Here is a 24,715-nt window from a genome sequence, read left to right as displayed (position 1 = left end):
CACATCACTTCCACATTGCCCTTCTTTTCCAAACTCTCAAGAACAAAACTTTTCGCGCAACCCTAATAATTCTCAAATCTCCTATATACCCTAAGGTATATTTTAAACTTTTGGAGCTCGTACAAAGGTCTGTCCACTCTCGCATCCACACCCGAACATACTCTCCAGAACCTCCACCCAGGGCACCCCACCGTGAAGCCCGCTCGCCCCCCTGACAGCATGACAGAGAGTGACTGCAGAATAGCACCAAGCCAGCAATTAGAGACCCAAGCAAAATCAAATTTGAACTCTCAGGGGCCACTTTTCAGTGCTCACCCTCAGAGCATACTCAAAAATGACCAGCCCAAGTACAGTAACCCCAGCATTGGAACCCCCCTGGGACCATTCCCATGGAGACCGTACTCAAATCCTGAGTATATTGAGAACCGGTCCGGCCGCGCGCTGACCGGAGTCGGACCCACTCAGTCTTGAGACTGTCTTAGGATTTTTGCAGTTTCAGAGTCACCCTAATCAGGTCGAGAGAGACACAAAAGCCACACAGCACAGCACCCCAGAATAGAAAAAGCTCATGAAGAGATGACCAGGCAAGAACACAGACAACAGACCGACCCAGCACCAGTCCAATACTATTTTCACCTATATTAGCAAATACTCTCCTACTAACCAGCAAACAAACATATATACCCTATTTTAAATAGTCTTTCTCAGGGGCTTATAGGGATCACTTAACTTATGTGTCCTTTCAAAAAGGCTCATTTTCTATCAAATCCCCCTTGAAAGCTCATGGTTTTTATTCCTAATTTATTAACAAATACTCTCCTCATTTACCTTAAACAATAAAAAGATCCTCCTTAGGGCTCATGAAAACTCCTAATTCGTCCTTTGTGGGGCTTATAAACTTTAATCTCACTATGTCCTCCTTATAAGAGGCTTATAAATTTATTTCTATCAAGTCCCCTACAAAGGCTCATAGATTTATTCATGTTCATAAAGTCCACATTAACAAATTCTAAACTGTCCCCTTGGAGGCTCATACAATTCTATTAACAATACAAGCAGAATTCCTTTTCTTCATTAATACACAGCTTTCATACATTCACTCTTCATCCACAAAGCAGATCTGCATCTTAGAAACTGACACACTCAGAGAACTTAACCACACACGCATATTCAACCAACACACACAGCTGCACAGACACAGAAACTGCTCTGAACACACTGAGAAAGAAGCAAAGGAGGAGGGGCGCTCAGCTCACACACAGACACACACAGGTTAACTGGCCCCCCTTTTTTCGCAGACAGAGAGAGAGAGAGAGAGAAAGAGAGAAAGAATGACTAGTTTTTTTTTCACAACACACACAGACTATTTCATCAAAACACATACAAATTCCACATAAAAATTCTCTCACACAGGGATTGATCATTTCCCATTCATTCATACCCTAGACGCATGCGTTATGGCCGCATTCCTTTATTTTCCTTATCCTTTAAAAACTCTAAATTTATGCTACCTTTGAGACAAAGTTATCCTAACGACAAGACAGCATCCATCCCGAGTGGCCAACTGCAGGCGTGGGGCTTCTTTCTACGCCGGATTTGCAACTTTAACCTCCAGTCTTATAAACTCATTATAAAACTGACCTTGACATCAACTAATAATAATCAAGGTTTTTATCGGCCTGCCTATTGCAGCCTCTTACAAGAGGGCTTTCTTTCCCCATTTGCGGCCCCTTTTTCCTTTACTCTTTTCCTTTCCTTATTTCTCTTAACACTTTTTCCTTTTTACACTTCACTTTACTTCTTCTCTTTGTTCCTTCACTTTTCTCTATTACCTTTAACTACCGAATTCCCTAGGCCCAGGGTGTTCTCCCCCAAATTTAGACTATTACACTTATTCCTCAAGGCCCAAGTTTCACACTGTGGCGAATGGAAAACACATGACTTACTGTTAACGAGATAAAAAGTACCCTAATCTACGTTACGCTTGCATAATGTCAATCAATCCCACTTCTAGTGTTACTCCTAGGGTATTAACTTCTTCTTAACTCTATTTACTCTTTTCTACTCTTTTTCCCTTTATTCTACCATACTCCCCCCTGTTGCGGCGTATTACAACGCAACAAAGCAAAATTTAGAACGAAGAGGCAAACCCACAACCAAGACAGCATGGCACACCCACACAAAGCCCTTTAACGGTGCGACCAAACAGCACAACAGAACAGCACAGCCTCACCGAATGGACCAGCGCTCACACGTGAGAAAAACTCACCCTTTTCTGTCGACAATAGGAGCGAAGGTAGATGCGCTGAAGCGGTCGTCTGCACCTGATGGCCACAGCACGTCCGAAGTTCGTGACGCCAAATTCTTGTGGTTTCTTTAGTTGCGATGCTGTAAAGGTGTAGGAACAAACTCTTCGGTGACACTCGTCTCTTGCATATAAAGATGTTTATTAGCATTGAGAGGTCGAAGTCACAGACAAGCCTTCGCGAACCAAGCTTGGAGAGAAAAGCCAATTGTTTCTCTGACACGTCCGTTTACAACTCCAGGTTTTATACCGGTGTGGCCATCTGGTTTCTGTCCTCAATTGTGATATATGGATCTTCTTTAGCCAAATTTGGTATAAACATACGTTATTGTCCAGAGTAGCCCCAGTCTAATATATAGCATTGTTTACATTCAGGGGGGGCCCATCCTGTGCAGCTGCCTCCTGAATAAGCTCCACCATATTTCAGTCAGAGGCCCACAGGATAAACTCAACCAGAATCTACACAGTCTAATAATCAATATGATAGAAAATAATGTTACGACTATAGAATTAATAAGGTCAAATTCACCACACTGTGTATAGAAAAACTGCCTTATTCTCTTAGCGTAAATAAGTTGGCACATTTTAACAAGATTGCTGTTTAGTTTTCCTTTTGTTAACTGATAAAGACTTGGGGAATTGTGTTAAGAGTATCAGGTTTTGAGTTTTATCTGTAATGACATTTTTTCCCCTTCTTCTGTAAAGTTAGCATTTTGGAGATACAAGGTTTTTTCTTTTTTATGTGTTTCTCCATTGCTAATGAATGTGAATGGCAACCCTGGCCCCTCCTTTAGTCATTGCTGGCTTCCTGGTGTAGGGAGTGGAACAACAACAAGAGCAAAATCTACCCTGTGTATAATGGATTACAGTACAGTGACCATGAAATACTTGTTTGTTCTGGCTGTGAATGTTCATCTAATATCAGCAGGTAAGTCTGATCTCAGTCATAGACCAAATGTTGCTATGACACTCATTCTTATTAATTTTTACATGAACTTACATGAACTTATGTGCAGCGTGGTAAACAATGCCCAGTCGCATTTTTTGTGTATAACAAGAACATTATTATATACTTAGATCTAGAGTACTTGGTCATAAAAATCTAATCTAATTAATGCATTTCATATTAGGTGCTGTTTTGGGAACAGACCTGCATGCTTACTACATAATTATATATATATATCTACACTACATATACTACATAAATATATATATCAGTGTTCATTCCATATATATCAATGTTCATTAAATATTTCCTGTTTGGCTTGCCATAATATATATATATATATATATATATATATATATATATGTTTTGTTTTTTTCAAAAAGACAAAAAAGAAAAAAATTGAATTGTTCAGCGCATGGTGCTGTCTGACACACTTTTCAATTATATAAGCCTTTATAGATGGAAAATAAGGAAACTATCAGTGTGCAAATTAAGGCATGGTAACTGGCTATCACTCGACTGGTCGTTCACTATGTATTCCATTTGTATAATGTAAGAGGCTGGTACAGTTTTCTCAACTGAGTCTCACTAAAATCTCTTCTAGAAGATATTTACTGTGATGTATTAATAAAACATGAGACTGGGGTAAATTATAACATGATAATTTCTTCTAATAAGCATGTTACAATTATATAGTATCAATAAGAGGTCACTAATAGGAGAACTGCGGTCCGGGTCAGGACCCAGACGTTGCCCTATCCTGACCTGGGCCTATAACTAATGAGAATTATTTAATTTGGAGTATTTCTATTTTAAATGGAGTAACTTTTCTAGCATTTGCAGTACTGATTTAGTGGCCCAGGAAACTCACACACCAATTGCGTGCATTATAAAAATCACCCGAGATGCTACTCAGCCAATCAGATCTGTGCCTTATGATGAGCGTGGCAACTCGAGTGAGTGACACCAGAGAACTTGTAGAAAACCTGTAGTAAACAGGCTCTGGTGACACACATACAGGGGCGATATGAGTCGAGATATGCCATATGAGAAGAAAACAAGTGAAAGGAAGGCCAGTTCAAATGGTGTGCTCTAAAAAGAGAAAACAGCTTCATTTCAGCCCAGGTCTAAAATCCTGGCAGGACAAGCTTCTCTCAGTGTGCCTATGTGGTAGGGGAGGGAGTGGGGTGATACAAAAGTCAAAGCATAAAGAAATTGCACTGAAATGTTTCAATTTTTTTCCATCAACCTATGAACTTTATGTTGATGTAAAGTCTGCGCATACTGACTCTATTCGACTGAATGGAAATGTGTAGCATAGTTGAGTTTAGTTTATACAGCAGGTTATTTTTCGAGTGTTGATCTGCATCATTTGGTCACATGGTCTTATCCATATCACACCTGATGCCCTTTACTGCATACACAATGTGTCTATAGAGGACCATGAGCGTGATTACATAATCATTATTCAGAATTTTGGAACTTGTGTTCACTGAAAACATTTTGTTTTCAGGTGAGGAATCAAAGTTCATGGTTTTTCATGGTCTAAACAGAGTGTGAAAGTTAAAAAAAAGAGCAACAGTCAAAAGTGTATATTTAATTATGTTTAATCAAACTCAGCTATGTAAAAGTAAAACTAAAATACTTCCACAGATAAAATTGAGTGGAGTCAACTTTAATATTTATCATTTGTTTGTCATTCACTACAGAACCCAAACTTGTGAGTTTGTCTTAAATTCATCCAAAAACTATAACATGTTCATAAAGTTCAAACAACAGTCAAAAGTGTCTCTCTTTAGTATTTATATTTAGCTTTTATGAACTATCATGTTCATAGAGTTCAAGAATTGTGCAAATCCAAAACGATAAAATAATGCAGAGCCACTGCATTATTCCTCACACTGTCTCCAACTTACAGCAACACACTGCACTCCAGCTCCAACTCCACCTCATCTCCCACAGCAACGTGGTGCTGTGGCTAACAGTATCAGTCATTAGTCTCTGCACAAAGACAAAATATCATAACATGAAAAATAGAGTGAAAAATCTACCATTCTTTGAGATTTGTATCAAGTACTTTGATGGCCTAAAGTAAAAAGTGTGTTTTATTGTTTCACTTGGAAATGTAATTGAGTAAACATACAAGTATCCAATTCTATTAATACTTCAATAAAATACATTTTTTTCAAAACAATGCTGCAGAGAAATGAACAATTATTACTTAAGAATTTTCCATTCTGTCCCTCTTGGATCTAATGAGCTCCTCAAAATTAGGGAAAAATAACAAGCTCGGTATTTGTGTCTCTCTAAGTTCAGATTGTTTGATTTTAATAGTTGTTTTTGTTCTTTTTAGCCTCTCACTCTCTGCAGTACTTCTACATTGCAGTAACTCCAGGAATAAACTTCCCAGAGTTCACTGTGGTGGGTCTGGTGGATGGAGAGCAGTTTGTTTACTATGACAGTGACATCGGGAAGATGATCCCAAAGACAGAGTGGATGGAGAAGAGAGAGGGTGAAAATTACTGGACCAGAGAGACAAAGAAAGCACAGGGTAATCAGGAGAGCTTCAAAGTTGGTGTGGGTAATCTAATGCAGCGCTTCAACCAGACTGGAGGTGAGTATAAACACACTGAGAGCTCTAATAGCACTGACCTCCAGCACTACAACAAATCCTATGCATGTTTGAAAAGAGTTGGCTGCATTACTGGTTTAGTTAAAGGACAGTTTAAAACAGAGCAGTGTTTTAGTGGAAGCTGTGGTGTACTATGTCATTACCATTGTGACTGTATATTTAGTACTGTGTGTAGTTAATGGGATGCTTTCATGTGTGTGTGTGCAGGGGTTCACACAGTGCAGGTGATGTATGCCTGTGAGCTGCATGAGGATGGAACCAAGAGAGGATACAGACAGGAAGGTTATGATGGAGAAGACTTCCTCAGTCTGGATCTGAACACAGGCACCTGGACTGCAGCCAACGCTAAAGCTGTTAGTAACAAACAGAAGCTGGACCATAAAAATGTCGCCAACTATCATAAAAACTACCTGGAGAACACTTGCATTGATTGGTTAGAGAAGTATGTGGAGTACGGCAGATCCAGTCTGGAGAGGAAAGGTACAGAGATCTGATCTGTTACTGTAACTGTTCACTCTCACTGTTTTCATCACTAAAAAACATTCAATACTTTGGGGAAAGGAAAATCTCGTTGTTTGTGTACAGTGTACTAGTTTTGGAGCATCATGTATAGAGACCAAATACCTGTGATGACAAAGGTATTTTTAGTGGATGCTCCTGCATAATGAAACATTTTTCACATCCCCTTCTCTCTCTCTCTCTCTCTCTCTCTCTCTCTCTCTCTCTCTCTCTCTCTCTCTCTCTCTCTCTGTCTCTCCCTCTCTCTCTCTCTCTGTCTCTCCCTCTCTCTCTCTCTCTCTCTCTCCCTCTCTCTCTCTCTCTCTCTCTCTCTCTCTCTCTCTCTCTCTCTCTCTCTCTCTCTCTCTCTCTCTCTCTCTGTCTCTCCCTCTCTCTCTCTCTCTGTCTCTCTCTCTCTCTCTCTCTCTCTCTCTCTCTCTCTCTCTCTCTCTCTCTGTCTCTCCCTCTCTCTCTCTCTCTCTCTCTCTCTCTCTGTCTCTCCCTCTCTCTCTCTCTCTCTCTCTCTCTCTCTCTCTCTCCCTGTCTCTCTCCCTCTCTCTCTCTGTCTCTCTCTCTCTCTCTCTCTCTCTCTCTCTCTCTCTGTCTCTCCCTCTCTCTCTCTCTCTCTCTCTCTCTCTCTCTCTCTCTCTCTCTGTCTCTCCCTCTCTCTCTCTCTCTCTCTGTCTCTCCCTCTCTCTCTCTCTCTCTCTCTCTCTCTCTCTCTCTCTCTCTCTCTCTCTCTGTCTCTCTCTCTCTCTCTCTCTCTCTCTCTCTCTCTCTCTCTCTCTCTGTCTCTCCCTCTCTCTCTCTCTCTCTCTCTCTCTCTCTGTCTCTCCCTCTCTCTCTCTCTCTCTCTCTCTCTCTCTCTCTCCCTGTCTCTCTCCCTCTCTCTCTCTGTCTCTCTCTCTCTCTCTCTCTCTCTCTCTCTCTCTCTGTCTCTCCCTCTCTCTCTCTCTCTCTCTCTCTCTCTCTCTCTCTCTCTCTCTGTCTCTCCCTCTCTCTCTCTCTCTCTCTCTCTCTCTCTCTCTCTCTCTCTCTCTCTCTCTCTCTGTCTCTCTCTCTCCAGTTCCTCCTGAGGCGTCTCTGTTCCAGAAGGACTCTTCTTCTCCAGTGGTGTGTCATGCTACAGGTTTCTTCCCCAAAGCAGTGATGATCTCCTGGCAGAAGAATGGAGAGGATCTGCATGAGGACGTGGAGCTCAGAGAGACGCTACCCAACCAGGATGGAACCTTCCAGAAGAGGAGCGTTCTGACCGTCTCACCTGAGCAGAGGAAAGGAAATGAGTACACCTGTGTCGTTCAGCATCCCGGATTGAAGACGGAGCTCCGGCTTTCTGATCCCAGAGTCCTGTCAGGTAGGAGGAATCTGCTTTCTAAAAGGTACACTTAATGAATTAATCAAAGTTCTGCAGAAACAAGAGAAATTTTAAAATAAATTATGAGTGAAATGGATCTTCACATGATTTCTTTCATTACCAGATGTATTAATAGAACATGTATATGTTAATGAATGCCTACAGAAATTGTGTGTACATGCACAGCCCTTTACAGTTCCATGAAATTCAAGCATTTGACAGATGCCCATATCCGGAGTGACTGAGATTTCCAATTATGTTTCAGAGGCAGATGAATGTATCCTTAGGAGTCTTGTCAAAGGCCTCATTGGAGTACAGCTGATACACAATTCTATGTGCAGGGCAGTGGTGTTACCCACTTCATTGCACCAACAAGTAGCATAACATCAGCCCATTACAGTTGACCACCACAATAGGAAGCCATGTGATTTACTCACAACAGAAAAAGCTAAAAAAATAAATTAGTAGAAGTTTTAGAGGGTATAACTCCTGACTGTAACAGTCATATACTCCTCATACAACCGGGGAGCTGAAAAATCATGCAGTAAATTGTACAATATGAGCCGTACCACTTCCAATATATTGGAAATACGACAGGTAATATTTGAGTATTTTACTTAAAAAGTACTGTAGGGCACTGCTCATAAGACTACATGACACCTACACAAATTTGTCATGGCAACTGACACAACTCTACATAAATGTTTATAAATGGATATTCCAATAGGTGTTATAGGCAATATAGCATTTATAAACATTTATGTAGGGTTATGTCAGTTGTCATGACAAACTTATGGGGCAAAATTTTCAATACAAGCATTTACAGAATAAATCAAATGAACGTGTGCAGTAAGTTTCAGTGATAAATATAAAATACAAGCTGAAGAGCTCCAAAATTCCTCTCTGTCTATTTTATTATAATTTTTGTCACATCAATATTTTTAAGACGTCCTGTTCTGTGGCAGTGTTGTTCAGCATTGTCCAGGCTAATATTCTACAGTAGTTCAATAACATGCTGGATTCTTGCACATGCATCACTGTAAGCCAGCTGTTATTGATCCAAAGGTCTAACTTTTTTATCATTTCATTTAAAAAGGAAACAGAACACACTGTTTTCAGTTTCTTTACAGAACAAAATACATTATTTTGTATTTTGTGTAGTCATTTGAATCACCTGCCAATAGTCTGCCAATAATTAGTGACTTTACATGGTCAGGCGGTCACTTTGTTGTCACTTAGTTGTCACTTTTCTTCATACAAACATTTCAGGAAAACTTTAATGAAAACATAAATTTATCTAGTTTATAAGTTGTGTTTTAGAATGATTTGTGCACAAATGTGTTCTACTCTTGTTTCATGAATGAGGGACGTTGAATTTGGGATGCGTCTAATGAAAGTCTACAATGATGTAACACAGGTGATTCCTGCAGAGCGCGGCTTCGGGCTTTCGTGGCTGTTCTGTGCTTCGCTGTGATTGTGTGTGTCGGAGTATTCGTTTGGAGGAGGAAGCCTTGTAAGGATTTTTTTTATTGCATATATGTTATAATATATATATATATATATATATATATATATATATATATATATATATATATATATATATATATTTACAAACAGACAGACTCTTAAGGATTCCTGACATCATAGCGTTGCATATTTTTAGCCTGTATATTAATCTGATACAAAGATCTTGAGAGGATCTTTGGCCAGTTTAAACTCCCAGCCCTAGTTTTCCTTTTGTGGAACTGTCCGTTATGAAGTATATCATGTACCATTTTTCATTGTCTGTTCTTCACTATTCATTTTCAGGCTTCAAACCTGTTTCTGGAAAGCACAAATGCTGTAAGTGAATCTTTATGATGATTATGTTTATGATGATTCTTTAGTCCACTTTATTATGAATGTTTAAGTGTTTAACTGTGAATGTTGAACATGTTTTACAGCGTTTGAGGAAGAATCGTTATCCAACATCTCCAAAAGACCAGTGCCTCCATGCTGAGTCGTCACAGTAAGTCTCTAAACCTTACTAGGTAAACTGAGCTGTTCCTGTGCTGCATTTTCACTGAGCTTTGTTATGAACATCTAACCTAGCTTTAGTTTTGCTCTATAGCTTTGGCACACTTTCTGAAACAGCACTGAATGGTCTAATTTGTGAAAAAGAAGCACTTTTAAGTTCATCAACAGTCTTCTTGAATCATAGAGAGGACATTAAATGTTTTTATTTCATTGACATATTAGAAATAAGGCAATGACTTAATTTATGACGTAGAAGTCAAATATTTTATACATATATAATCTTCTCTTTCAATATAGAGCCGTACATCTGTGAATTCATGATACCATCAATGAAGTGCAACTCCCCAAGACCAGAAGCACTCATGCAGCCCCACGCCACACAGTTTGGAAGCCATCATTTCCAAAAAATCATTTGTCTTGCTCTCATCACTTCAGAGTCCCAGTAGTCTTCATCTTTTTCAGCATGGGCCCTGGCAAAACCTAAGTGGTCTTTTTTGTGCATGGGCTTTAGGAGAGGCTTCCTTCGTGGACGACTCCCATGCATGCCATTCCTGTGTAGTGTATGCCGCATTGTCACAGGAAACAGTCACCCCAGATTACCTTTTTACTTCTTTAGCTCATTGCAGTGAACCTGCATGGTGACTTTCTAAGATAGTTTAAATATAAATCTAGATTAGTGTAATGTGGAGTAAGCTGCAGCTTCCTTCATGCCTCTCCAGAATCTCTGTCCTCAGTTGCTTCAGTCATCCAATGGGGTCGTCCACAATGCTAGTGTCTTTCCGGATACTATGTGTGGTGTAGATATCCATGAAGGAGGGGACAGAGATCCCAGTGATCTTCTCAGCTGTCCTCACTATACGCTGTAGGGTCTTGTGGTCTGAGGCGGTGCAATTCCCAAACCAGGCGATGATGCAGCTGCTCAGGATGCTCTCCACAGTCCCCCTGTAGAACATGGTGAGGATGGGAGGGGGGAGATGAGCCTTCTTCAGTTGCTATGTTACTGTGTGTTCTGGTCTGTGTACTGTTGTGTGTTTGCCATGTGGGCGCTGGGTCATCGCTCTGGTATTGTTTGGTGTTTGCTGAAGTGTTCCTAAAATGTAGCTCAGTGTGTGGTGTGTATGCATGTGTGTGGTATGTGTGGGCTGGGTTGTGTAGCACTGTGTGGTGTATTAGAGTCTGTGTGGTGTTTCATATAGTGTGCATTACTGATGAAGTACTGTATAAGGCCACTCCACGCTGGACGCATAGCATCACATGGCAGAGACAGTACAAAGTAATGCAATACTACACAGACTGAGCCACAGTGAGCATGCTAATAGACAAGTTCAAGCTCATTTTTACACTACTTTTAATTATTTTTTGATTTCCATTAAATTTAATGAAATAAAAGAATGATTCACAACATCATTTGTCATGTTTGATCTTTACAAACTCTTCATTGGCAATTAGGTCAGTAATGTTCAGAGTCAAAGAGCATTCGCATTTATCTGTTTATCTAAAAGACATTTGAAAGAAAGACTTTTCATCGATGTTGCCATTTCATTACATTGGCTGTTATGTTACACTGTAAGTTGGAGGGCTTATCTGTAACACTGCCTCACTGTCTGTACCGTCTGAGTGTAAAGCCTCAAGGTCTTAATAAGATTTGGGTGGAGAAGAAAATGACTGGAATATTTAGAGTTTAACCAACAATGTCTGTTGACAAGTCCGTTTCTCTGATGTCCCAGCTTGCTTTTCTGGCTGGTTGCTGGCTTACACATCCAGTTTGATTGACACCCTTGTTGTTATCATGAATAACATTGTAAATAAATAAATATATAAGTAAATAAAGGAAAGAATGAACATATACATATAAATAAAAACAATCAGGGAAACTAAATGAATCAACAGATCCCAGAAATCTGTTCAGAACGTTTTACCATTCAATGTATTTGACATTAACCTGAGCAATTTGGAGTTTTGATATCTTTTATTAATTCACTGCTTCATACATTTTACTGTATATGCAAAAAAAGCAAACAACAAATTCAGTTTAACAGAGTTGTGCCAATGTCTTTACTTCCTTGCCACTTTAGTTTCTCTGACATCGCACATAACAAGGATGAGGGTCTGTAGTTGCACCGGTAGCATCATAAATGCCAGCTTCATTTATTTTGGAAAAAGAGATGTGACTTATTTTTAGATTCCCGAGTTTTACATACTTCACATAACAGTTCACTCTCTGGGAAGGCTTAAACCAGAAAGCAGAACCAAAGAACCTGTTCTTCAAGGAACATTGCTGTTGTGGTTTGATACAAGCAGTCACATGAACTATAAGGCCATTCACACAGTAGGATGTATTAAATCAAAACATCTTATTTACTATCCAGAACCACCAGTGAACCGACCCTAGTTTTATATGTAATGTTGATGATGATAAAATACATATAAATCAGAAAATAATCAGATTTCTTTGGGGACTGTTTTGTCTCACAACACCCTTCATGTGTCCCTCCACCACCACCTGATTTAAAATGCACTTTCTTTTCAATCAATTCTAAAACAGCGTCTCGGTCTTCAGGCAGTAAATTCATAACCACGTCATGTAGGAGCTTTCGGTGAGGAGCTTTTAGAGGGGGACGTCTGGTTCCTATCACCACCACTGTGAGAAACTTTGAGTAAGTTTCTCTAGAACAGAGCATCTCACACCGAACCACTCTGACTTACTTTATTAACAGCTTAACTATTTCATTTTACAAGAACCATTGGGAAATCGGTGGAGTTCCCCTTCAAATAGCTGAAAGCAGTAATCTAAAGAGGCGTAGAAAAGAGCACTATGAGGTCAGTCCACACACACCTTGACCTTATCCAGTAACGTCCTGGAGGAAGATATTGAAATAAGAGGAAACATAATCTTTAACTTTTATAGTCTCATTGCTTTTCTACAGTCAGCCTGACCTGGGAACTCTTCAGATTGTTTACTGCAGAGGAGTTTTACCTTACCGGCTGGTACTGTCAGACCAGTTTGATCACATCATTTACAGTCAACCGAACTCAGACACGGCTCAAATTACAGTGTGCTCGCAATCCATGTTTAGCACCACCCCTAAACATCTGCTGAAGAAACGTATTAACCAGCAAATCTCACCTTCCAGTGTCCCAGAATTACCTTGGTGTTAAGATCATGTGAGCTGGTAGAGAGAGAGTGTTCAGTGTGATGCTCGCTCTACCATTTAAAAATCATCTTTATACTGAAATGCTTTTGAGAAACCCAGCACTGGTCCTGAACTGCCACCCCGCAGTTTCACAAACTTTATCAGGAAACTCTTTTCTGTGCGTGTAAAGCTGTTGCTAACAGTGAGATTGGAGCTCCCATGTCGTGTATTAATCTCTTAAAATCCCAGCCTTATTACATACTATGGCCTAATATTCAGTAACTATGTGGACTTCAGTGCAAACTGTCTGAGCTATTGTTAAGCTATAGAATAAGTATTATAATACTTTGGGCCTGCCAGTGATCCCTGCCCATTTAAGAAGCCAAGCTCCAGGTTAGGTAAGTTAAATAAGTTGGATCTCTGCCCTGCCCTGTCTTTGTTCAGGAATCTGAAAGTAAACTCACTGCTTTTCTTTCACTTTTCTTTCTTTAAGTTTCAGGTCACCTTTGTGTCTCATTGTTGGGGAAACATGACTGTTACGGTAAACAGCCCAGAGCTACATGAACTCCACCTCAGCCAGGCATGTATCCAGCTTTAGTTCAGACGTTAATACAGCAGTCATGTCTTATTTCAGTTAGTATTTGGCATGAATTAAGATGCAGGAGACAAATCGCTTTTAAGCCAATGCTCTTTTATTGAACACACCTCCAGCCATACGCTTCCACCAACACTGCACCAGCCACCCCACAGCCTGGTATATTGGTATATTTGCTCATAAATAGCTGTAACTAGTCCCCTCACAGCGAGGAGGGCCTGGGTTCGATTCCCCAGCCGGGCGACCAGGGTCCTCTCTGTGTGGAGTTTGCATGTTCTCCCCGTGTCTGCGTGGGTTTCCTCCAGGGTTCTCCGGTTTCCTCCCACAGTCCAAAGACATGCAGTCAGGCCAATTGGACATGCTAAATTACCCCTGGGTGTGAGTGACTGTCTGTGTCTGTCTGTCTGCCCTGCGATGGACTGGCGACCTGTCCAGGGTGTATCCTGCCTTCTGCCTGATGACCGCTGGGATAGGCTCCAGCACCCCCCTTGACCCTGATGGTGAAATGGCTTAGAAAATGGATGGATGGATGGATGGATGGATGGATGGATAGCTATAACTACATGCATAAAGTAATTGTATGGTTTCAGTATGTATGGGTTCACAAGAACTTTGTGAAGTAGTACATATTACAATTCATAGAGCTATATGACAAGTCATAAACAGGCCTTAAGTGAAGTGACTTTTTAAAATGTTTTTTTGAATGTTCAAGGAGCTTCGTTTAGGTACATAATAACTTGGATTCAAGGATTCAAGTGCTCTTTATAGGATTTAAATGAAGTGCGACAATCACATCTTACCATTAATAAATGATGTCTATAAAAACTCTGTCATTTTACGTGGCCGACCACTTCGTGGCTGAGTTGCTGTCGTTCCCAGTCGCTTCCACTTTGTTATAATCCCACTGACAGTTGACTGTGGAATGTTTAGTAGTGAGGAAATTTCATGACTGGACTTGCTGCACAGGTGGCGTCCGATCACGGCACCACGCTGGAGTTTACTGAGCTCCTGAGAGCGACCCATTCTTTCACTAATGTCTGTAGAAGCAGTCTGCAGGCCTAGGGCCTCGGCTTTATACACCTGTGGTCATGGAAGTGACTGGAACGCCTGAACTCAACGATTTGGATGGGGGAGTGAAAACTTTTGGCAATATAGTCTATCTAGAATATTCACATTAGCTTAGCACCTTACTTGAGTGTCATATATACACTTTTGTATGTGCTTTGTGGTAAAGTGATTGGCAGGCTTATACATGCATTCATTTAAAGTAGTTGGTCTGTATTTACATTGAGTTAAAGTGATTGACAAGTTTATTTGTCAAATATCATCAAATTAAGATGCCTCATAGGTTTGCTTGACTAACACAAACTGACGGTTTGTAAATTTGTCTTTGGAGATGGATGGTATACCACACACTCTACTTTGTCACAGTCTCATTTTTACAGCTTTCCCAGGTACATCTTTTGACCACAGCTGGAGCTTTAAACTATTACTACTACTAGCACGCTGCTAAAGAACTGTTTCTAAGCAGTGATAAGATGTCTGAGAAAATGAGCCAGAGCTTGGGATTGGTTGACTATACCTCACACATTCAGAATGAGCTGGAGAGTGTAGTGAATTTGATTGGCACTCAGTACAGCCCTCATAGAGAACGAATCAAATTTCATTATCTTAAAAAACGCAGCTTAGTAAATATTCTGTCCCCATTTGATTGGGAAGGCCTGTGAACGCCTGCCTGAGAACAGTCGAGATGCATGTATGTTATATGTAATGAGCATAAACTTGGATTAAAGTGACTTAACAAAGATCTCAACACTTATTTTTGTCTTCACAGCCTCACACTCTCTGCAGTCCTTTTAAACTGCAGTCACACCAGGACTACATTTCCCAGAGGTCATTTCAGTGGGTCTTGTGGATGGAGAGCCTTTTGAGTATCAAAGGAGGAAGATCCCAAAGCCTGAGTGGATTGAGAAGAATGTGGATGAAGATCAAACATGAGGTGAAGCATGAAGCGCCTCCACCACACTGAAGGTCAGTCTACTGATAATTAAAGTGTACGGTGTGTTGGACAGAAGGTTGAGTGTTACTGCTTGCTATGCTCTCACCGTTGCACCCTCATCACTGAAAACCATGAAACCATTTACTCACCAGAACGTGGTGGAGAAACTTCCATCAACCCAACACTGGCTCACCTGTTACCTTCATTGAATACCCAACACTCAGAGACACTCATTTGCATATTTAATTAAGGAAAACGCAGTGCACAAACAAAAGTGTTACTACAGTGAAAGAAACTTTTTTGTGCATTTAGTTTTGGTGCATCGTTTAAAGAAAGTAAACTGATGATGATGTTGCTCCTTCATGTTTAATCCCTCTCTCTCTCTCTGGCTCATTACTCATGTCAGTAATTATGGTTTCCACCAGTTTTGCTTCAGGTGGAGGATCTGTGGGTGTCATCATTGGTGCAGCTGTAGCTGTTCTGCTCCTTATTTTTGGAGAAGAGAAGTGTTTGTGTGGGAGAGGATGAGTAGATCAGGTAAGACAGATGTCCTGCTGGTTAGAATGACCATGGAATTTATACGTTCTTTCTCAGTGATGTCTGCATTATACTCATGCTATAGCACTAATCAGAAGCTATTTGAAGTAGGCTGTTATTCATTATGAATGTGTCATTAATTATGTATTTAGTGCTGCATTGTGTGTCTCTTTTCATGTACAGTTCGTATGTGTAGCAGTTCGTTTGCAGTGGATGAGTAATATATGAGTAGTACACAAACAATGAACTATTCATACTGCTGAATGTGTATCTCACATTTCCCTTCAGCATTCCAGCCTGTGTCGAGAAACCCCAGAGGCGGTGAGTGAACTTCTTCCGTAAGTGGAGTGTTAATGGTGAACGTTTTGAATATGGTGTGTTATGTTCTACAGCCTCTGATGGAGACTTATGGTCCAACAAGAGACTTTATAGTCGTCTAAGGCTATAGGTAAGCCATTTTTCACGTTTGAAAGAGTATGTACAGTATACACACCAATCAAGCATAACATCATGACCACCTCCTCGTTTCTACGCTCACTGTCCACTTTACCAGCTCCACTTACTGTATAGCTGCACTCTGTAGTTCTACAGTTACAGACTGTAGTCCATCTGTTTCTCTGATACTCTGTTACCCTGTTCTTCAGTGGTCAGGACCCCCATGGACCCTCACAGAGCAGGTGCTATTTGGGTGGTGGGTCATTCTCAGCACTGCAGTAACACTGACGTGGTGGTGGTGTGTTAGTGTGTGTTGTGCTGGTCTGAGTGGATCAGACACAGCAGTGCTGTCGGAGTTTTAAACTCTGTGTCCACTCACCGTCCACTCTATTAGACACTCCCACCTTGTCAGTCCACCTTGTAGATGTAACATCAGAGACGACAGCTCATCTGCTGCTGCACAGTTTGTGTTGGTCATCCGCTATTAGACGTCACAGGATGCTGCCCACAAAGACATTGTCTTTGTTCCTGTCAGTGTCAGTGTCAGTGTTCCTGCAGTGCTGAGAATGACCCACCACCCAAATAGTACCTGCTCTGTGAGGGTCCATGGGGGTCCTGACCACTGAAGAACAGGGTAACAGAGTATCAGAGAAACAGATGGACTACAGTCTGTAACTGTAGAACTACAGAGTGCAGCTATACAGTAAGTGGAGCTGATAAAGTGGACAGTGAGCGTAGAAACAGGGAGGTGGTCAAGTTCTTTAATTATGGTTATTAATTAAGGTAATTTCTGTTCTACTTTTGCTCAATCTTAGCGCTGCTTTAGACACTATTGACTATAAACGATAACCACATAAACCAAATTATTAAAAAGACGTTGAACGTATTGGCAAAACGTGAACGCACTTAATTGGCTTCACAGAAATGAAGCATTTTAGCAAAAACAATATAGTTTATGAAAATAAAAAAGGAAAATGTCTCAGTGAAATGACATTAATATCGTCTAACTTTCTGAATGTTTGGTTTAAGTATTCATGAACAGGCTATGGATGTGTTATGTAGACACCCTTCATGCAGACTGTTTTGCCATAAGTCGGATGCCTTCTGTAAGATTTGTTATTTGTTATTAATGTGATCATGCCTGGTGTGTAAACTTACTGTACTGTGCTCGATGAGGTAAAGTTTCCAATGCTAATTTGATTATTCATGTTTATAAACCACACTAAGGGACTGTTAATGCTCCTGGTGCTTTTAAGCACCTGACCTTCACTGTATAAGTTAAAAAAGTAATAAAAGCAAAGTATTGACATGATAAAAAATGTCTGTTTTTCTTGATATGATGTTTGATTGTTGACGTTACAGCTTGGTTTCATTTTCTCTCAGTATTAGTTTTAAACCCTCCAGACTGTGTGAACTGCGTTTAGCTTGTGTAAGAGCCATCCGGTGGTTTATATCGTCACTGTGTCACTAATTCAGAAAAGAAGTCCTTCATGCGTTCTCAGGGTTTCACATGCAGCAGCTAAGATGATGTTACAGATACGGCCAAAATATTTTCATAAAGTAAATATCAAACAGAATCCATGGTACAAACGTCGGTGTAAGAAATTTGCATTTGGCAGATGCTCTTATCTGAAGCCGCCTACAGTGTTAAACAGGCTACAGAGGTAGAGATGCATGTATCATCTCCCCCAATGACTCTGGATGATGTAGTGTGATGTGCTTGTCCAAGCAGGAGATTGAACCCAGGCTGCGAAAACAACCTGTTTTAGTAAATTTTTCTAAAACAATCCAATTCACGCTTCATTTAATGATATTACTTTGACTTTCTTTACTGCTGTACTAGTTAATATTAATTGATGATATACATTACATGGACAAAAGTATTGGGACACCCCTCCTAATTATTAAGCTCAGGTGTTGCAGCCACACCTATTGCCAACAGGTTAAGCCCACAGCCATGTAGTCTCCACAGACAAACACTAACAGCAGAATGGGTCGTACTGAAGAGCTCAGTGACTAAATGTGTCACTCTCATAGGATGCCACCTCCACCACGAGTCAGTTTGTGAAATTTCCGTTCTGCTAGATCTGCCCCTGACAACTGTAAGTGTGAAATGGAAGCATCTAGCACAAGCACTGCACATTAGGTGCTTCATGAAATGGTTTTCCATGACTGAGCAGCTACACACAAGCCAAAGCTCAAAAAGCACAATGTCAAGCGTCAGTGGTGTAAAACATCCCACCAATGGACACTTCTCTTTCTATCAGTCTGATGGACGAGTCTGGGTTTGGCGAATGCCAGGAGAATGTTACCTGCTTGTATTGTGCCAGCTGAGGAGGGATGATGATATGAGGCTGTTTTCCAGGGGCCTCTTCGTTCCGGTGAGGAGAAATCTTATTGCTTCAGCACCAAGACATTTTGAACAATTGTGTGCATCCATCTACATACATTGTGGGAACAGTTTAAGGAAGGCCCTTTGTAGAATTTGCTCATACTTAGCACAGTCCACTCTTTCATCAAGGTGTGCAGTGTTTCCTGTGCCACTGACTGCCTCACAACCCAAAAAGAAGCTTACCCCCATGCTTCACAGTTGGCAAGGTGTTCTATTTATTAAATGCTGAGTCCTTGTTTCTCCAAATGATTCCACCTTTAGTGACTGCAGACAAAGAGCTCCAGCTTCATTTCATGAGCCCAAGGCCCTTTGCAAAATGCCTCTTATTTACATGTGGTTTTGCATACTTTAGATATTGACTTGTGCAATGAGGTCATGATAATGTGTCTTTCTGAAGACTCTACCCTGAAAAGAGAGTCAGAAGGTCATATTCCACAGCACACGCGTAACATGCTACTAATCTGACTTCTTCTTCTTCTTCTTTCGGCTGCTCCCTTTAGGGGTTGCTACAGCGGATCATCTGCCTCCATCTTGCCCTATCCACTGCCTCCTCTACTTTCACACCAACCATCTCCATGTCCACCTTCACTACATCCATAAACCTTCTCTGAGGTCTACCTCTTCTCCTTCTGCCCAGCAGCTCCATCTCCAACATTCTTTGCCCAATATATCCACTATTCCTCCTCAACACATGTCCAAACCATCTCAACCTGGCCTCTCTGGCTTTATCTCCAAACTGCTCAACCTTAACTGTCCCTCTGATCTGCTCATTTCTAATCTTATGCTACTAATCTGACAAGAGAGAAAATGTATTCATGGCATGTGAAGCACTTTAGAGGGAAAATCCAACTCAAAACAATGGACACCAGAACATTCCCAATCAGGCTTTTAGAATCAGCTCCCAATTAAAGGTCCATTGCCATTCATTAATAGGCTATTCAGTTGGATGGAGCAACAATATGATCCTTCTATGCTGTGCAATTATGAATACACAGGACCAGGTACTATTTGGGTGGTGGGTCATTCTCTGCACTGCAGTAACACTGACATGGAGGTGGTGTGTTAGTGTGTTACGCTGGTCTGAGTGGATCAGACACAGCAGAAACATCCAGACAACAGCGTCCTGTGACCACTGATGAAGGACTAGTGAAGGACAGACTGGGAAAGAGTTATCAGCCATTATCTGCTGCTGTCAAACAGGCTTGCCTCACCCAATGAGAACAATGTGAACCATTCACCGACTGATTTTCATGGTGCATTAGGTTTCATTTCTCTCTAAGCAGCCTGTCTTCTTCAGAAACGCGTTAAGCAGTGAAACTGAAACTGTACATGTAGTGTGATTTGAATGTAAACACCTCTAATATAAATCGCAAACTGTTACTAAGAGAGCTGCTGTATATGGTTTAGCTCTGTGTAGGGTTCTGCGTGAGCTTTGTTCATTTGTTGGGGAACCTAAAAGAAAATCACTGCTTTTTGTGTTTTCACATTTCTGTCAGGCTACGTGTCTATGAGACTCAGTACACTGAGTCAAAATATGTGGTCAGGACGTTGTCTGAGCAGGCAAACAGCTCAGCCCAGAGGGGATTTTCCACAAAGCAGGATTTCACTGTTGACGGAAGAAAACGGTAACTTTACACGAGGAAGAACTTTTAATGAAAGTCAATGGAAGCAGACCTTCTCCCAGGTCATCTTGGGCTGTTTCTTTTGGTCCATCCATTATAAAATTTACACGGTGTAAAAGGCATTTTCACATTATGTTAAAAACGGTAAGATTTTTTCTGACAGCAGCAATTTACTGGGTAGGTATTAAAGTCATAAAGTCATGGTGTTGACACCCATCCATCCATCCATCCATCCATCCATCCATCCATCCGCTGGATCGCTGGGGGAGGGGGGGGGGGTGCTGGAGCCTATCCCAGCAGTCATCGGGCAGAAGGCAGGGACACCCTGGACAAGTCGCCAGTCATGGTGTTGACACGACCCTGATAACTAACAAATCCTGAAAGCTGGAGTTTTGTTTCAGACCTTTATACTCAGTTAATCAGCTCATCAGTGTCTGTTTGTGTCCACGAAAAAAAAGGCCAAGGGACCCATAATGGGTGCCAAACTCAGGCTGTCGTGCCACCTGGTGGTTGCAAGACCTCATTCTGTTCTATGGCAAACAGTCTTAGCTTTTGATTTGTTTGTTAATCTAATGCAGTTGCTGAAAAGCTGGCATTTAATTTGAACGAGTAGAATGTAATTACTACAAGTAAAATAAATAAATGAATACATTCATATATATATATATATATATATATATATATATATATATATATATATATATATATATATATATATATTTATTTATTTATATATTTATCATTGTTCATTCTAGCATCCCAAAAGTGAAAACTGCTTGTAAAAATATGCATTTTTATTTTTACATGCACAATTTTCTCTAGTAAAACAGCAATTTGACTATTTAGCCATGATGATTTCAACATCCCCTCCTCAGCCCTGCTGCTCCTCATTGTCCTCAGAACTTCTCTTCTTCTTCCTCGGTGCTACTGCTCTTTATCTTCTTCAGCTCTCCTGCTCCTCATCTTTTGTAGAAAATGATATTTCTGAATTTTTAATGTGTTGGATTATTTTCACTTAGAAAACCAATAAATAGATGGAATTTGACCAAGGGTGTGCAAACTTACGCACACGACTCTATATTTGCAGAAATTGCGTCACCTTAATTAAAAAATATTTGCATGCTGGTGAACATCCCAGAAAATGAAAAGTCATCTAAATAAACAAACAAACAAGTAACTAAATAGGGGGAAAATATCTCAGGAGCACGAGAGTTTATGAGCGAACATGTTAAATCAGGGTAGATTTGCTGCTGCTTTGTTTGACTTTTAATGACAGCAAAACTATTTAATCAGATTCCTGGATGTTTCTGTTCATATTCATCACTTATATTCCTTTGGGCATCTGACAGGTGTGTACTATGCACTGTGTGTGTTATTAGGAGGATTATTAGTGGACGCTGTAGTTTACATGATCATAATTAACCAGCTCTGTGACTCGTGCATGAAGACAACACGTGAAATCGAGCACAGAGTGTAAATGTGGTGTGTGTTGGTGTGAATGTGTGTGTCTATCTGTTCCTGCACGTCTCACTCTGAACATTTTCCAACCGCAGAACTGACCCTCAGCTGTGACCACCTGCTCGCTGAGCTGAAACCACTACTGCACTGAGGCTCTGCTGAGTTCTCTGATCTTTTCTCTGCTCTGACTGGTGGAGAGTTCAGTGATTCTCTCTCTGGGATCAGTGATGTTCACTATCCACCCACTCAAAGGTTCTACACGCAGCCGAAAGTGGTTCTTCTGAACCATCAAGCCAAAGAACCATTGGTGACACCTTCATAAGAATCAAGTGCATGAAGTCAGACCCAAAGTGTGTATGTGTGTGTGTGTGTGTGTGTGTGTGTGTGTGTGTGTGTGTGTGTGTGTGTGTGTGTGAGAGAGAGAGAGAGAGAGAGTGTGTGTGTGTGTGTGTGTGTGTTATGGTTTGTGTTTTTTCTGACCACAAACTGACCTCCAGCTTCTTCACCAGCAGTGCTGCATGAAAACCACACAAACAGCTTCTAACGAGTTTAAGCTCAGAAAATGAACACAACGTGATGTTTTGTTGTTGGAAATGTTTTAACAGTTTGTGCTTAATGAGAAATATTGGCTATTTTGGAAGTTTGAGCTCTTATTGTAAAGTGGTACCTACAAACTAATATAACCCCAATTCCAGTGAAGTTGGGACGTTGTGTAAAACATAAATAAAAACAGAATACGATGATTTGCAAATGCTTTTCAACCTATACTCAACTGAATTCACTACAAAGACAAGCTATTTAGTGTTCAAACGGATAAACTTTATTGTTTTTTGCAAATATTCACTCATTTTGAATTTATTGCCTGCAACACCTTCCAAAGAAGTTGGGACAGGGGCAACAAAAGACTGTGAAAGTTGAGGAATGCTCAAAAAACACCTGTTTGGAACGTTCCACAGGTGAACAGGTTAATTGGAAACAGGTGAGTGTCATGATTGGGTATAAAGGGAGCGTCCCTGAAAGGCTCAGTCGTTCACAAGCAAGGACGGCGAGGTTCAGCACTTAGTGAACAACTGCGTGAGCAAATAGTCCAACAGTTTAAGAACAACGTTTCTCAACGTGCAACTGCAGGAATTTAGGGATTTCATCATCTACAGTCCATAATATCATCAAAAGATTCAGAGAATCTGGAGAAATCTCTGCAAGTAAGCAGCAAAGCAGAAAACCAACACTGAATGCCCGTGACCTTCGACCCCTCAGGCGGCACTGCATTAAAAACCCACATCATTCTGTAATGGATATTCCCACATGGGCTCAGGAACACTTCGGAAAACCACTGTCAGTGAACTCAGTTCGTCGCTCCGTCTACAAGTGCAAGTTAAAACTCTGCCATGCAAAGCGAAGCCACATATCAACACCACCCAGAAACGCCGCCGGCTTCTCTGGGCCGAGCTCATCTGAGATGGACTGACGCAAAGTGGAAAAGTGTCCTGTGGTCTGACGAGTCCACATTTCAGATTGTTTTTGGAAATCATGGACGTCGTGTCCTCCAGGCCAAAGAGGAAAAGGACTGTCCGGATTGTTATCAGCACAAAGTTCAAAAGCCAGCATCTCTGATGGTGTGGGGGGGTGTTAGTGCCCATGGCAGGGGTAACTTGCACATCTGTGAAGGCCCCATTAATGCTGAAAGGTACTTACAGGTTTTGGAGCAACATCTGCTGCCATCCAAGCAACGTCTTTTTCAGGGACGTCCTGCTTATTTCAGCAAGACGATGCCGAGCCACATTCTGCACGTGTTACAACAGCGTGGCTTCATAGTAAAAGAGTGTGGGTACTAGACTGCCTTGCCTGCAGTCCAGACCTGTCTCCCATTGAAAATGTGTGGCGCATTATGAAGCACAAAATACGACAACGGAGACTCCGGACTGTTGAGCAACTGAAGTTGTACATCAAGCAAGAATGGGAAAGAATTCCACCTACAAAGCTTCAACAATTAGTGTCCTCAGTTCCCAAACGCTTATTGAGTGTTGTTAAAAGGAAAGGTGATGTAACACAGTGGTAAACACGCCCCTGTCCCAACTTCTTTGGAACGTGTTGCAGGCATCAAATTCAAAATGAGTGAATATTTGCAAAATATTTGGGGTCTCAACTCAGTAGGCCGTGCCTGGTAAACCTCCAATAGGAGGCGTCCAGATCAGACTCTTGAACCACGTAAACTGGCTCCTCTCATTGTAGCCCCTGGATCAGGGTTTTGTTGTCTTGGGATCTCAGAGCTAAGCCATCTGGAGCAGTATTCTCCTGGTAGGGTCTCCAAAAGCGAACAGGTCTGGAGTGAAGAGCCAGACTAACTCGATCCAAAATCTTCCATGACTAAGAGATGCAAGAGATCATGTTCCCTGCCCAGGACCTACCCCTGGAGCCAGGCCTGGGGGTAGTTCCTCTGCAAGCACCTGGTGGCCGCGCAGTCCATGTAATCTAAAAAAAAAAGGCAACATGGGGGGACCATGTGGGCCCACAACCTGCAAGGTCCAGCACAGGGGGACTGGTGCAGTGCTTGAATTCCATAGAACTGAAAATATAAATATATAATATAAACATAACCAGGCGGCACTTTGCCAGAACAGTCAGTGAGCTTGACATAAACATGATTTTATTTTTCCCATACTTGGTATGAATGTCTACACTGTAATAAGGTCCCGTAGCAGTACCCCCATGGCCCCCAGGTTAAAACCACTGTTCTGAATGTAACATTTATTTTTTAATGCAGTAATGAATGTCCATCTCTGTCCACTGTA

The 24,715-nt window shown here is 41.1% G+C and overlaps 2 protein-coding genes across 2 annotated transcripts in view; both read left to right on the top strand.

The window, feature by feature from the left end:
* The window catches only part of LOC108416077 (H-2 class I histocompatibility antigen, Q9 alpha chain-like), a 471,933-nt gene that overhangs the window by 379,134 nt on the left and 68,084 nt on the right, over nt 1–24,715 (top strand). The gene's annotated exons all lie outside the window — the stretch shown is intronic.
* LOC108416119 (H-2 class I histocompatibility antigen, Q10 alpha chain-like) lies at nt 2,313–11,158 on the top strand. Its single transcript, XM_037531709.1, has 9 exons — nt 2,313–2,347; nt 3,100–3,233; nt 5,605–5,865; nt 6,091–6,363; nt 7,448–7,735; nt 9,153–9,248; nt 9,545–9,577; nt 9,679–9,743; nt 10,049–11,158. Exons 1-8 carry the CDS (start codon nt 2,328–2,330, stop codon nt 9,732–9,734), a joined length of 1,161 nt encoding a protein of 386 aa, XP_037387606.1. The 5' UTR covers nt 2,313–2,327; the 3' UTR covers nt 9,735–9,743; nt 10,049–11,158.

The sequence above is a fragment of the Pygocentrus nattereri genome, chromosome 20 (genome assembly GCF_015220715.1).
Source record: "Pygocentrus nattereri isolate fPygNat1 chromosome 20, fPygNat1.pri, whole genome shotgun sequence".
NCBI classification, from domain to species: Eukaryota; Metazoa; Chordata; class Actinopteri; order Characiformes; family Serrasalmidae; genus Pygocentrus; species Pygocentrus nattereri.
This window is presented reverse-complemented; position numbering and strand designations above follow the sequence as displayed.